Source organism: Micropterus dolomieu, linkage group LG13 (assembly GCF_021292245.1).
Source record: "Micropterus dolomieu isolate WLL.071019.BEF.003 ecotype Adirondacks linkage group LG13, ASM2129224v1, whole genome shotgun sequence".
Taxonomy (NCBI): domain Eukaryota; kingdom Metazoa; phylum Chordata; class Actinopteri; order Centrarchiformes; family Centrarchidae; genus Micropterus; species Micropterus dolomieu.
Genome location: NC_060162.1, coordinates 15,693,419 through 15,708,016, shown reverse-complemented (window position 1 = coordinate 15,708,016; position 14,598 = coordinate 15,693,419). Strand labels below are relative to the sequence as shown.

At 41.8% G+C, this 14,598-nt stretch overlaps 2 protein-coding genes across 6 annotated transcripts in view; both read right to left on the bottom strand.

The window, feature by feature from the left end:
- Window positions 1-7,680, bottom strand: part of mat2aa (methionine adenosyltransferase II, alpha a) — a 9,052-nt gene extending 1,372 nt beyond the window's left edge. The window contains exons 1-5 of the mRNA XM_046066031.1: window positions 7,338-7,680; window positions 2,912-2,989; window positions 2,149-2,271; window positions 1,742-1,854; window positions 1,463-1,606 (exon numbers count right to left, since the gene is read on the bottom strand). Of these exons, the coding sequence (XP_045921987.1) occupies window positions 1,463-1,606; window positions 1,742-1,854; window positions 2,149-2,271; window positions 2,912-2,989; window positions 7,338-7,431 (552 nt within the window). The 5' untranslated portion in view covers window positions 7,432-7,680. The remainder of the gene's footprint in view (window positions 1-1,462; window positions 1,607-1,741; window positions 1,855-2,148; window positions 2,272-2,911; window positions 2,990-7,337) is intronic.
- A 1,181-nt stretch (window positions 7,681-8,861) lies between these two features.
- Window positions 8,862-14,598, bottom strand: part of LOC123982051 (inositol polyphosphate 5-phosphatase K) — a 15,345-nt gene continuing 9,608 nt past the window's right edge. For all 5 annotated transcript variants that reach the window (XM_046067394.1, XM_046067391.1, XM_046067396.1 and 2 more), the window contains one exon: window positions 8,862-10,128. In XM_046067394.1, the coding sequence (XP_045923350.1) occupies window positions 9,688-10,128 (441 nt within the window). In that variant the 3' untranslated portion in view covers window positions 8,862-9,687. The remainder of the gene's footprint in view (window positions 10,129-14,598) is intronic.

Here is a 14,598-nt window from a genome sequence, read left to right as displayed (position 1 = left end):
GTGTATTACCAACAGTAACCTTGGAAACGGTGGTCCCAGCTCTTTTCAGGTCATTGACCAGCTCCTCCCGTGTAGTTCTGGGCTGATTTCTCACCTTTCTTAGGATCATTGAGACCCCATGAGGTGAGATCTTGCATGGAGCCCCAGTCCGAGGGAGACTGACAGTCATGTTTAGCTTCTACCATTTTCTAATGATTGCTCCAACAGTGGACCTTTTTTCACCAAGCTGCTTGGCAATTTCCCCGTAGCCCTTTCCAGCCTTGTGGAGGTGTACAATTTTGTCTCTAGTGTCTTTGGACAGCTCTTTGGTCTTGGCCATGTTAGTAGTTGGATTCTTACTGATTGTATGGGGTGGACAGGTGTCTTTATGCAGCTAACGACCTCAAACAGGTGCATCTAATTTAGGATAATAAATGGAGTGGAGGTGGACATTTTGAAGGCAGACTAACAGGTCTTTGAGAGTCACAATTCTAGCTGATAGACAGGTGTTCAAATACTTATTTGCAGCTGTATCATATCAAATAGTTAAAAAAAAAAAAATCACACATTGTGATTTCTGGATTTACTTTTTTTTTTAGATTAAGTCTCTCACAGTGGACATGCACCTACGATGACAATTTCAGACCCCTCCATGATTTCTAAGTGGGAGAACTTGCAAAATAGCTCCCTTGGAGGGAAGAAAGACGTTCATTTCCGTTGCCTGCCAACCAATAGGCCTATGCAAGTGATACACTGTTACTTTGAGTTTGTTACTTTTTGCGTTGCCAAAATGCTGGATGGTTGTTGTGCTTTCAGATTTACTAATCGAGGAGACAAGCCTGAGCTGTGTTAGGTGTGGGATTCCCCAGAAGGTAAAAGTAAACATTACCGCAGCCCAAGCGGCGGCAGGGAGCTGGCGGTTTTTAACGGTAGAAATGCGTCAGCGGATGCTGTAATGTTATATGGATCAGATATGCCCAACACTTTGCCCAACACGCAGTTTGTGTTCATATCTTTTTTCTTAAGTTGAAAGGTGATCCAAATAAAATTTGACTGCTTTTGCGGCATCTCTACGAGGGAGTCCGGTGTGAGACGCTATCTTGGTCTGTTGTTTTGCCCTCCAGGTCACCACGCATGTCACGTGACTGAAAACTATCAATTGCTGTATTGCTTCTAAAGCAAAAAATGCAAATCTGGTTTGAGCTTCTCAAATGTAAGGATTGGAAGGTTTTTTCTGTTTTACATATATCATTGTAAACTGAATAACTCTGACAAAACAAGCCATCTAATTACATCACTCTGGCCTCTGACAACTTGTAATTGGCATGCTTCATTTTCTGACATCTTATAGCCCATTAAGTAACTATAATATCAACAGATAATCAAAATAAATGTTGATGCAGCTCTAGTAGTAGTAGTAGTAATAGTAGTATTAATACAGATGGGAATGTGTGGAAGTGGAGGTACCGTTTCCTTGTCTAACCTGAGTTTTGGAATCTGGTCGGAGCCACGGCAGCGTTCCATTTCGGCGTAACTCAGCCATCCTGGCATTGAGCTTGTGAGCCAGGATGATAGTGAGGGGCATACACTCCTCAGTCTCATCAGTGGCATATCCAAACATCAGACCCTGCGAGAGGTGCGGTCACAAATCACAGCATGAAAAGGGGTCAGAATAACTTCTAACATAGTTACTGCCACATGTTTGGCTCCTGTTACCCAGCTAGGGATCAAACATAGAACATAAATGTATGAAGCCTCCAACCTGGTCACCGGCTCCCACGTCCTCCTCTTTTCGATCCAGGTGAACACCCTGAGCAATGTCAGGGGATTGCTGCTCCAAAGCCACCAGCACATTGCAGGTCTTATAGTCAAAGCCTGTAGAACAAGACAACAGAGCCTCAGTAAAATGATTCAACTGTCAATTATCACCATGACTTCCATCAAATATTCACTTTAAAAAAAAGGGGATTGTAAGTTGCCTGTAGGGCAGGAACATCACCTGAGAAAGGTACATAACTTTCAGCCCTGCCTAAACATGTAGCCCAACTGGTTCAAAGACAAATGTGAACAACTGCACAAAGCAAAGCTGTTGATAGATAAGAAAGAGGCTTTAACTGCGTGAATCGCAAAGTGAACTACACTCACAGCTACCAAGTTTCATCACTGTACCTTTGGAGGAGTCGTCGTAGCCTATGTGTTTGATTGTGTCCCTGACAACCTTCTGGTAGTCAACGTTGGCCCTGGAGGTGATCTCCCCTGCCAGCAGGATCATCCCTGTCTTAGTAACAGTCTCTGAGGACAACATGACATGCAGTGTCAGAGGGATGAGTGTAACACTAAGTATAATAGATCATTAAGAAGATCTAGGTGAAAGACAACTGAGCACACAGGTTGTCATACTGTAGCACGTAGCATGCCAACAATTCTTAAAATTTGTGGCTAAAATTATTTTAATTCTTAATATTTAAAGATATGCTGATCATGTGTAATGTTAAACTTTGTTACCAGCTAGTGCTGCAACTAATGATTATTTTCACTATTGTCTGTCAATTTTCTCAACTAATGATTAATCATATGGACTGTAAAAAACTGAAAAAAAACAAATGTCCACCACAACATCCTACAGCACAAAGGTGACATCAATAAATTGTGTCCACAGTCCAAACCCCCAAAATATTACTATTATGTTAGACCAAGAAGGGCAGCAAATTCTCACGTTTTAGAACCTGTAACTGTCAAATGTTTGGCATTTTCCTATCCCACACAGCAACCAAAAGATACATTTGAAAACAATTCTCAATAGAGGAAACAAAAGCTGTACTAGAATTGGATGGACCTGTTTTACTTCATGCCTCAGCTTGCACATGCATGTTTGAACAATGAATAGTCAGTAAACAACAGCCTCCATGTGTTTTGCAGTCTGAAGACTTACCACATGCTACTTTGGCATCAGGATCCTGTCTGAGATGTGCATCCAACACGGCATCACTGATTTGGTCACAGATCTTATCTATGGGGTAACACAAGCTCTTGTCAAAACACATAAAAACAATTCATGGCAATGCCTAAAGTTTTTCTTATTGGTAAATATGCACACAGGGTACAAGACTTATTACGTGTTGTTACACTATACCAAGCTGAATTTCACCCCACTACAAATAAAAACATGTAGAATTAGTTTATACTGTTGGCTAATGGAGGTGTTGATATTTATTACCGAGCCTGAACATGCACCTGTTTTAATGATACAGCCATTTATCAGAATTGGATAACAATTGGATAACAGTCTAAATGCCAATGTATAAGAATTTAAAGGGACAGAAAAAATGGCTGACAGTAGAGTAACAGCTGTCACGAAACAGGTTATGTGGTGTTGAAATTCAGTGAGTGCAAACTAAATATTTCCACAGGAAAGACTTTCCAGAAATGATAACTTGTAGAAGAAATAATTTACAATATAGTCACAGGTGATTCCTTAGTTAGAGTTTAACAGAAGACATAAGATTTTCTAAATCTACGTTTGGAATTTTTTTGTCCAACTTTTCTGGCACCAGTTTGAGAGAAATCTAAACACAACAAAGAAAGGCTTTTTCTCAAGTCATTGCTTTGGTTTAATTCTGTTTAAATCACACATCCACGCAAGGTTCACATGAGGAAACCTTTAACTCACAATATCTGTTGGGGATCTATAAATGGTACAGATCACTGGCATCTCTAGGTCTGATGATCACTGATGTACCAGTACTGATGACCTCAACTTCACTGAATACATCAGAGATGGGGACTCGAGTTAGAGACTCGGACTCGAGTGCGACTTAAGTTGCACACACAGTGACTTCAGACTCGACCTGAGACTCGTCCTCAAAAGACTTCAGACTCGACTTGGACTCGAGGTGCGGGACTCGTGAACAATGTTTATTTTTTTAGGAAACATCTGATGAGCTTGCTGTTATTCCTTCCCTCCGTTACCTATAACCTGCCTACATAACACGTAGCATCAGCTGCGCGCGGCCACACGTGAGAGAGGACAACAAACACCGGCAGCTGCTGTGCCATTCATCATAAACTTTGGCTTTTAAACTTCATACAACAAGGCCCAAACAAAGAAATACTGAACGCAAATAGGTTAGTAACCTGTGGTGAGTAAACACCACCAGCTCAGCATTGGCTATCTAAAGTTAACTTGCTTCTTGCTACAGCTACGACCTACGAGAGGTTACTCGATTGTCTTTCGTTATGAAGAGATGAATGAGCGTTTGTTTACGTGCCAAAATTATGGTGGTCGATTAACGTAATTATTTACGTCCCGCTGGCTGCCATCACCTTAATTATTGCTGTTGGTTGGAAAGAGGTTACAGGTTTATTGTTGATCGTGTAGCCTTACAGTTTTATTTAGTTATAATATTACACTGGTTTGAGAGTCAACAGGGTTTGTTGACTTACAGTAGTTTATAAGTTGTCATTAATTGTAGACGCATTGTACATTAGGCTACACGATTGTGCTCTGTAAGTTAAAAGCAGACAGGTTTATTGTTGATTATGCAACGTCACAGTTTTATTTAGTTAACATTACACTGGGTTTAAGAGTCTGGGGAGTGTTTTGACTTACAGTATTTAATAAGCCGTCAATAATTTCATTGCACATTACATGTTTGTGCTCTGTAAATGAAAAATAGGTTACAGTCACAGAATTCCTTATAGCTATGCAGTTTTATTAGCAACCTGGATTGAAAGCAGCAGGTGATACAACATTCGTAATAACCACGAGAGACTTGACTTGGACTCTTGCTCAGAGACTTGTGAGCATCTCTGGAACACACACACACACACACACACACACACACACACACACACACACACACTTACTTCAGGACTGGTGTGAGGATTTCAAGGACTGTTTTTGTATGCATACCAAATATTTAGCTCACCCTCTATAAATGCGATGTGTAAAGGAACACGTTGAAGCACATCATTAGTAGGGGTGGGAGAAAAAAATAAAATACAAAAAAAAAAAATCGATTCTTAGATGCATCGCGATGCGGACTTGGAAGATTCTGTCTCGATTAACAAATTGATTATCTAAATGTTATTTGATAATGTTGATGGAACGCAAGAGGCGGAACTGGCAGAATTGCAGCGCTCGGACCTTCGTGGCACGCACATAACAGAGAGACCTATGTATGACACAATATTATCTAGCTGCAGTACAGAAGGCTGTAGTTTCAGGCCCCCCACAATCCTGGGACCATAGTTCTTTTGCGACAGAGCCATTTAGTGGACTGGTGGTGGTAATGCACAGCAACACGTAGGAGGTTAACCCTGTCTGCTAGCACGGCCGACATGCGCAGCTGTAGGGTAAACCGGTCGACATGCACATAATCAATATCTTAAGTTTAGGCACATACTCGGTGATGGTTGTGGTAATGAGAATTGGCTACGGGGGGCTGTCGAGAGTAACATAGCAAGCTAGCCAGCCAGCCCGCTCAAGTATATCCAGCTGCAGCCCGCAGATCTGACGGAAGTTGAATTTCCAAATATGGTTTGTCCCAGAAGCCACCAAGCAAAAAACCTGATGACGTTAATCTCTGCTCACGTACAGTATAGATCCTAACGCAAACAGTTTTATTCTTTAAAGACCAACAACAGAACTTTAAATACACTTCTGAGAAGTTTTTAGGCGAGTAATCAACTGTGTAGATTTAAAATACTGTAGCGGCAGTTTCACGAAAATTGACAGAATAAAAAATGTGTTCAAATGTTTTCGGAGTTGAGAAGCTCATTTTGGTGTCACACCTGTCCTAGGATTGTGGTCCTGAAACTGCAGCCTCCGGTACTGCAGCTACTTGTTACTCATTATGATGGTGCTGTTTGCAAAGTGGAGGAAGAGAGAAAATAGCGAGGGATGAAGAAGAAAGTGTCCAAAGTATTATTATTATTATTAAGATTATTTCAAGTTAAATTAAAACAACTCTGTAATTTTACAGTCCGTCCACCCTAACACGAAACTTATGTCACCTACCAACAGCACGAGGACACCTGATCAGAAAGCACCTGGTGTTCTGCCAGCGGACCACAGCCAAGGTAACAGTAACTTTAGCATTTAACTGAAATCATGATTGATTGTTGAGTAGAAGCCCAGCCAAAGTAAGCCGCAGTCCTCAGCTGTAAATGTACACAGGTGCACTTGTTGTTCTCCGCCTGGTGGCCCAGAGACTGTATGGTTGGGCCATGAGTCTGGGTTGTAACGTCACACTCATGAGTTAACTGGGTGTCGGGGAGCTGCACCTTAGGATGACTTGTATAGCACTGGGGTGATGTTTGTGTTGGTAAAGCAGTTGTCTGGTTGTTGGTCTGTTAGTGTTTCTGGTCTGATGTTTGCTGTATGACACACTATGAATTTCCTAAAAGACTAATAAAACCTGTTACTGTGGGGGTAGGGGGGAGCGCCCCCGTCGCCAAGCTAAAGTACTTCTTAAACGACGCATCGATGAATCGTTGAAATAATCTATAGAAGCTTCGAGTACTAAAATCATTGTTAGCTGCAGCCCTACTTAAAACATATATAAACTTGTAATAACAGAGTGAAAAAAATTGAATACCCCTTGCGGGATTAATAAAGCATATCTTCTTCATATGGTACACTTGTCAAATGAGTGTTTGACTGTATCCACTGTCTGCAGTTTAATAGACGATATTAAAACAGTCTCATATATATTTGTATAACGTTACAGTCTATGGGTCTGCCAAAGTAAAGAGAGATTTTTTTCTCTCGGACAGAGAATAACAAACCTGCTGCCCCTCCACGTTGTCTCATGTAGTTAGGTGACAATGTTATGATGCAACACCGTATGGTAGCTAAAGTTTAGCTATCCTGTCTGACTCAACAGTAAATACAAAATACATTAACGTTAGCAGTGCTACAGTACAGTGTTAGCTTTTGTCGACAGAATACCCCCAAATGGCGTTGTAAATTCATGTAACGTTAAGCAACCCGTGTGGACCTACATGTGACTGACAGACACAGACAGTCCTAACCACGGGGATGTTAGCTTCAGCAGCTAGCCGCCGTGTTGTTAGCAAAAGTAACTCTGTAAAACTGGATTACCCTACATTAGGCCTGTTGTTCTTTCTGGGACGTGGGTTGTCTGAATTACATGCAGCTATGCCCATTTTACATCACATGGAGCCATTTTAATGGTGTTGACAGAGGTACAGAGAGGATGAACAGGGGGCTTAGTGGGCAGAGACCAGCCAACAACAACACGCCTCAAAACCTTGTTTGAGAGGCTAGCGGGTTAATTATTATGGTCACAACGGGAAACTACCTCGCAGTAAGGCAGTTATAAATTAAAACTCACCGGGGTGTCCTTCTCCGACTGATTCAGACGTGAAGAGGAAGCAGTCCTCATCAATGTGCGAGTTGTTATGGAAACCGTCCTGATGGCCGTTCATTTTTTTAATCAATTGACACAATTAGCTAACAGGCTAGCTAGCTGTTCAGATGCCTCCAGAAGATGCTGCTTGTAGCGTTGAGAGGCCGGGCAGGGTTTACAGTCTTTACCTCGGTCTCCTGCTCTCACACACACGCGCGACGTGGCCGCACTGCTTTTTGACACGGTGAAGTGAGGAGCAGATCGGACTGCTTTATTTAGCTACTCTACTTCTTCCGACTCTTCAAGTCATTTGTCTGCTGGCCAATGTTGTTGTTGAGCACAGACCATGTGGTGCAAGTGGGTGTGTTGTAATGAAGACCGAAAATTAAATCGTAGCCGGTTAAAAGAAAATCAGGTGACCGGCTCCTACAGACTGCATTTAATTGTAAAGTCAACAAAAAGCATGCCTATTTTACTCATAATCATATGTTGGGGCCTTCAATATGTCTCAATTTAAGGACATTTAGAGTCTTTAAATGTTTGTTATTTTGGTTTTTTTTTTACATAATTTAACAATCTTTAGAGACATGAAATGTTCAAAGTATTTAAATTATCTGAGAGTTTTCTAGAGGACTGAAGAGGTAAAAAATATCTATAATAATGACACATATTTTCAGGATTTTTAGAGTGAAAGTATCCTTTCAATAATTGTAAGAATTGCATGGATTGTCTAGTATTTCACTTACTTGATTGGTTTGTAGAGACCGGAACATGTGAAAGTAGACTACTTCACTCATTTGAGGGATTGCTACGCTCAAGAGGAGAAACCAACTAGTATTAGGATAAAGGTCTTAAGGTTAAAGGTCTGAAGAGGTAAGAGTATCAAGTATTTTGCCTATTTTTAGAGGCCTGGAGAGATATCATTTCACATGAAAAATCTTTTTTTTGTTTCTTTCCTTATCCCTCTATTCATCTGGTCAAATTTACCTCTGGTCCCAACCCCCAGTTTGAGAGCCACAGACTTATATCATTAAAACATAATCTCCTCCACTGCCAAACTTAATGGGAATGTAACATGTTTCTGCTCAATATGTGGAGAGATAAAGCACACTGAATGGCAGCTGTTTTGAGTGGATCTCTAATGATGATTGAGTGACTTTCTGCAGCCAGCTACACGTTGGGATCAGATGCCTTATTTTTGGGTGCCGATCAGATAAAATTTATTACTGAGTGGATGACTCAAATCTGTGTGTGCAGTTTGGTTTGCCCTTTTTGTTGTTTCCATTTGAAGTGAAGAGCATCAATGATCTCATGTTAGACATTCTATTTTCCATCTGATGCTGTCCTGTATCAAATCATACTTTACAGACCCAATATCTCACTTATGTATTATGTGCACAGTAGGCTATATACACACCAATGTACAATTCTTCTTGACCGTTTGAAGTAGTGTTTGTCCAATAAACAGTATTATAACAGAAAGTTTACTTTCTGTTTGTTCTTGTTTTATTTGCACACTCACACAGTTACACAAAACTGTTTTCCTTGAAGCAAAACATACACATTAGCCAAACATACCCTCAACTCTATAGATTAAGGCCTGTATTCACAAAGCTGCTAAGAATAAGATCATTGATCCAAGATTACTGTTCAAGTTACATGGTCACATGTAAATCTCAGACTGACTGAGGTGGTTTAAATGCTCTTGTTTTTTGGATACATTTGCTAAAATTTTATGAATACAGACCAAGAACTATAGAGCTGTAATTGTAAACCATTGTGTGGTCGAAAATACACGTTTCACACATTTTATTTATGTTTTAACACATAGGCCTACACAATACCACACACACATACACACAAACACACTCTCTGTCTTGTGAACAATGATACCATCAATACTTCTGGTCCAGGGTTCTTATTTTGATACGAGACTGCTTACATGGATCCATATTGCTGTCAATAATAACTGGTCACATCCATCACAGGTTTACTCTGACTTTGGTTTCACATTCAATATGTTTGTTTTTACGTATGATATTAGCTTATGAGTCTATAAAAGCACTTGCCGTCAGGAGTCTGGGAGTCTGGACACACTATCTATGACTCCAAGATACACATAGTGTATGAGATGATGGTAGACTCAGAAACAGAGAGCTGCAGGGCTACAATGTGGAATGTTTGCAAACTACATTAGGAGTCATTAAATGTGCTGCCTCTGCGAGCACAGTGACTTTGTAGGATCAGATCAGACTGAATACATGGATATTGCCGTCCTTCTCCTTTTAACTGTTGATGTTTATATTCTATGCAGTGTCTTTTTCCCCTGTCTTTCCTATTTGTTTGAGCCCGTGGGGCTGACCTGAGGTGGTCTGTGTTCACCTAAGATGGCAGCGATCAGGGCCTCCGGTGCTGTCACCCCACCACCAGGAGACACAGGGCTGCGGGGACTGAGCGGGCTGATGGTGGGGGACCGCACAGTGTTGGGGGAGACCAGGCGCTCCTTCTTTGCAGCACAGCAGGGTGAGCGGCTGCGAGTCTGGCCTTCTTTGGAGCGAGGACCTAGGCTGAGGCCCTGCAGGGAGGGGAGAGGGTTGGAGGAAAGAGCAGGAACAGCAGGGCTGCGGCTACGACGGTGGTGATGATGGTGTTTGCCGGTTTTAGGGCTCGGGCTGCGGGAGTTTGGAGCCAGCAGAACCAAAGTGCTGTCGTCTTCTGAGCTGATGTCTGAGCTGTCGGAGCGCTGCACTGTTGGGCTGTGGACTGGAATCTTGATCTGTTTAGGATGGAGGATTCAAGAGAAGAGAAGTGCATGAGGGGAGACTCTAAAAAGGAAACTATATGACCAAAAGTATATGGGGACACCATTCCATGTACTTTACTTAAGCGAAAGTAGCAATACAAGAATTTTAAAGACACTCACAAGTACAGAAGTATTATCAGCTAAATGTACTTAAAAGTATCAAAAGTAAAACTACTAATTGTCCAACAGATTGCCTCATGTCAGTGATATTATTGAATCATTATCATTGATTCATACATTTTTAAGCAGCATTTTAATGTTCCAACCTATTCAATCACCCACAGGCCACATGTGGCACAGAAGCAACCTCCATGTGGCCCAGCATACATAAATCTGATAAATGACGAAATAAGTAAACTACACGTTAGTGTATGGAAGTAGCGAACGAGTGAGCCATTTATTTCCTTCTCATCTCTGTTGAGAGTTGTGCTGTAACGATCAGGCAGGATGTTTATAGATGTAGCAACAGCGCCAAGTGGTCTAAAAGAATTAAAGTTACACCAAAACGACGTGTCTGAGTTAGTATCACGCTGTAACCTCTCCCCTCCTCTGTGTCTCAGCAGAGAACCTCCACTTAACATGAAACTTCAATTAAAGGTGCAAGCAGTGTTGGGCGGGCCCTTGCACTGATAGCGTGTCAGGTTGTGAGGCAGCCGCGTTGCATATTCTGGAGCTCTGTTGGTGCTGCTGTGAATTTGCTACGCACTTCGGGCGCTGCATGAAGGTGTTATACGTCACTTCCTGTGTCCCCTTTGTGGCGCTACATAGCACTTGTCGCTATGACTATAAATGAATATTGTGAGCACACTGAAGTTACAACAACTTCCTGTGTCATGGTGAAGAATTGATCTTTGATGCCACGCCACGGACACGCCCATCGACGAAAACTCATAGATAGCACAACTTTTCATCATCAATACCTTTAGAATGCACAGTAGAAAATTTAAGTCAATCCGATTAATTCCCTAGGAGGAGTTTGTTAAAGTAAGGACCTTTTAAAAGGCCATAAACAGGCTGTACATTGCACATTCAAATCAAAAATGGCTGACTTCCTTCTGATTTCAGGTATGGCTCCAAGAGGCTTTTTTGTGTGTTTTAGGGATGATACATGTACCACAAACTTTTTGTGCATCTTTGTGATCTTAGTTGCTTAGCTTCCCTCAATCTTTACCAACTAACTTTAATAATTTCTTCATCTAAACCATCAACCTGCCTCTTAGACCCCATCCCGACTAGGCTGCTTAAAGAAGTTTTACCCTTAGTCAGCACTTCTATAATAGATATGATCAATCTATCTTTATCAACAGGCTGTGTACCACAGTACTTTAAAGTAGCTGTAATTAAACCTCTTCTGAAAAAGCCCAAACTTTAGCCAACTATAGACCTATATCTAACCTTCCATTTCTCTCTAAGGTCCTGGAGAAAGCAGTTGCTAAACAGCTGTGTGACTTTCTACAGAGCAATAGTTTATTTGAGGATTTTCAGTCAGGATTTAGAGCTCATCATAGCACAGAGACAGCACTGGTGAAAATTACTAACGACCTCCTTATTGCATCAGACAAAGGACTCTGTACTGGTTTTATTAGATCTTAGTGCTGCATTTGATACCATTGACCATCAGATCCTATTGCAGAGACTTCATTGGCATTAAAGGAACCGCTCTAAGCTGGTTTAAGTCCTATTTATCAGACCGATTTCAGTTTGTACATGTTAACGATGAGTCCTCCATGCACGCCAAAGTTAGTCATGGAGATCCACAAGGATCTGTCCTTGGACCAATGCTGTTCACCTTATATATGCTTCCTTTAGGCAATATTATCACCTACGTAATATTGCAAAAATCAGGAACATCCTGTCTAAAAATGATGCAGAAAAACTAGTGCATGCATTTGTTACTTCTAGGCTGGATTACTGCAATTCCCTATTATCAGGCTGCTCGAAAAAGTCCATTAAGACTCTTCAGCTGATCCAGAATGCTGCAGCACGTGTTTTGACAGGAACCAGGAAAAGAGATCACATTTCTCCTGTTTTAGCTTCTTTGCATTGGCTTCCAGTAAAATCCAGAATAGAATTTAAAATCATTCTTCTTACCTACAAAGCTCTTAATGGTCAGGCACCATCTTATCTTAAAGAGCTCATAGTACCTTACTACCCCACCAGAGCACTGCGCTCCCAGAATGCAGGGTTACTTGTGGTTCCTAGAGTCTACAAAAGTAGAATGGGAGCCAGAGCGTTCAGCTATCAAGCTCCTCTCCTGTGGAACCAGGTTCCAGTTTGGGTTCAGGAGGCAGACACCATCTCTACATTTAAGAGTAGGCTTAAGACTTTCCTCTTTGATAAAGCTTATAGTTAGGGCTGGCTCAGGTGACTCCTGAACCATCCCTTAGTTATGCTGCTATAGGCCTAGACTGCCGGGGGATTTCCCATGATGCACTGAGCTCCTCTCTCCTCTACTTTCTCTCCCTCTTTTTGCAACCTCATCCCATTATTGCATGTTACTAACTCGACTTCTCCCCTTTCCGGTAGTCTTGTGCTTTCTCATCCCTCTCCTTTCTCCTCCTATCACTTCCTGCAGGTGTTTCTGGCTCTGGAGCTGTGGAGTCTGGATCTGTGATTGCGAGTCACCTGCTGCCCCCGTGTTCCTGCTCGACACCCTCTGCTGCAACAACTATTGTTACTAGTCCTATTGTTATTATTGTTATTATAATCATTAACATTACGATTATTATCATTAACACTACTATAAATATCTGTACCATTTTTCATTTAGTCTATAGCAACATCACCTTTACTGAATGTACCTCTGTGTGTATACTGTGTAGGCTGCCTTCCATCCCTCTCTCTCTGTCTCTCTGCCCCCTCTCCCCTCTCTCTCTGTTCCTCTCTTGCCCTCTCTCTCTCTTTCACCCCCAACCGGTCGAGGCAGATGGCCGCCCACCCTGAGCCATGGTTCTGCTCGAAGTTTCTGCCTCTTAAAAGGAAGTTTTTCCTTGCCTCTGTCGCCTAGTGCTTGCTCTTGGTGGGAATTGTTGGGCTTCTGTAAATAACACCACAGAGTATGGTCTAGAACTGCTTTTTTATGAAAAGCGCTGTGAGATAACTGTTGTTGTGATTTGGCGCTATATAAATAAAATTGAATTGAAATTGAATTTAATTGAATGTGAGCATGTAGACTGAAGTTACAATAACTTCCTGTTTTATGGCGAATCATTGATTTTGGACGCCACGCCATGGGCACGCTGTTCCACGAAAACTCACTGTTTGCACAACTTTTAATAGTCAGTGGGTTTTGACTGCGCAGCACAAATCTGAAGTTGGTCGGACTGCATCCCTAGGAGGACTTCGTTAAAGTGTGTCAATTGCAAAAAATGACCAAAATGGCAGACTTCCTGTTTCATCATTCTGTAGGGGGTGCTAGCGAGCCATTTTGCCACGCCCTTGCGCGAAACCCATAAAATATGAAATTCTTCGCCGCGTCTGAATTATGTGCAAAGTTTGGTGAGTTTTCGAGTATGTTTAGGCCCCCAAAATTGTTTTTTTGAGGTTACTCAAAAAAAAATCCCTTCACTTTCAATAGGGACCTCACACGTTACGTGCTCAGGCCCTAATTAATAGCCCGGGCTTTTATTTGCTTAAATCACTAAACTCACCCTGCCTATATTTGGGACAGCAGGGACTTGGGACCTTAATTTCCTTTACCATGCCAGTAAATCTGAATAAATAATACTTTGATGCTCAAAATGAACTTAATGATTGAATTACAGAATCTACATATTATAACACATCTATCCCGGTATGCACAATCTAAGCAGATTAGAACTAACTCAAGCAGGCAACCCAGTGGGGTTTAATTAGTTAATTAAATTCATCTTTAGCACAAAATAAAATCTATAGGCTATACTGTCCTTCTTCATAACACTGTGACTCTGTGAACATTTAGGCAGCTGTCCGGTTGTCAAGAGTTGCACTGAAACATTTACCATGTTTACTGTGAGCTGTATTAATCACTGTTAAAATGTAACAAATCTGTATGTATGTGTTGTGGTGGCAGCCCGGCTGACGGTGAGTGTCCTGGTTTTTCCTCCTTTTTATCAGTTTTCTGCTTTTTCCCTTGGTTTCCTGTTCTCTGCCCGCCTCTCTGTGTTTTCTCCCCCGTGTGCTCTCTCTCCTCTGCTCCTGAGCCCAGCCAACTACCTGCACCTGCAACCCATCATCCACCTCGTCAGCCTGCCACACCTGCCAGTAATCAACCTCATCCCAGCCTGTATTTCAACCCCGGTTCTCCACACCATCCTTGCTTGATCGTCGTTGCTCCATACCCGGTGCCATCCCCACGTTCAGGCTTTCATGTTTCTTGTTTTTTCACGTTTACCCTGTACCTTGTTGCTGTCTTCCCTAACCTTGTCCCTCTGTCTGTTCTCCACCCAGGTACACTCACCCTCG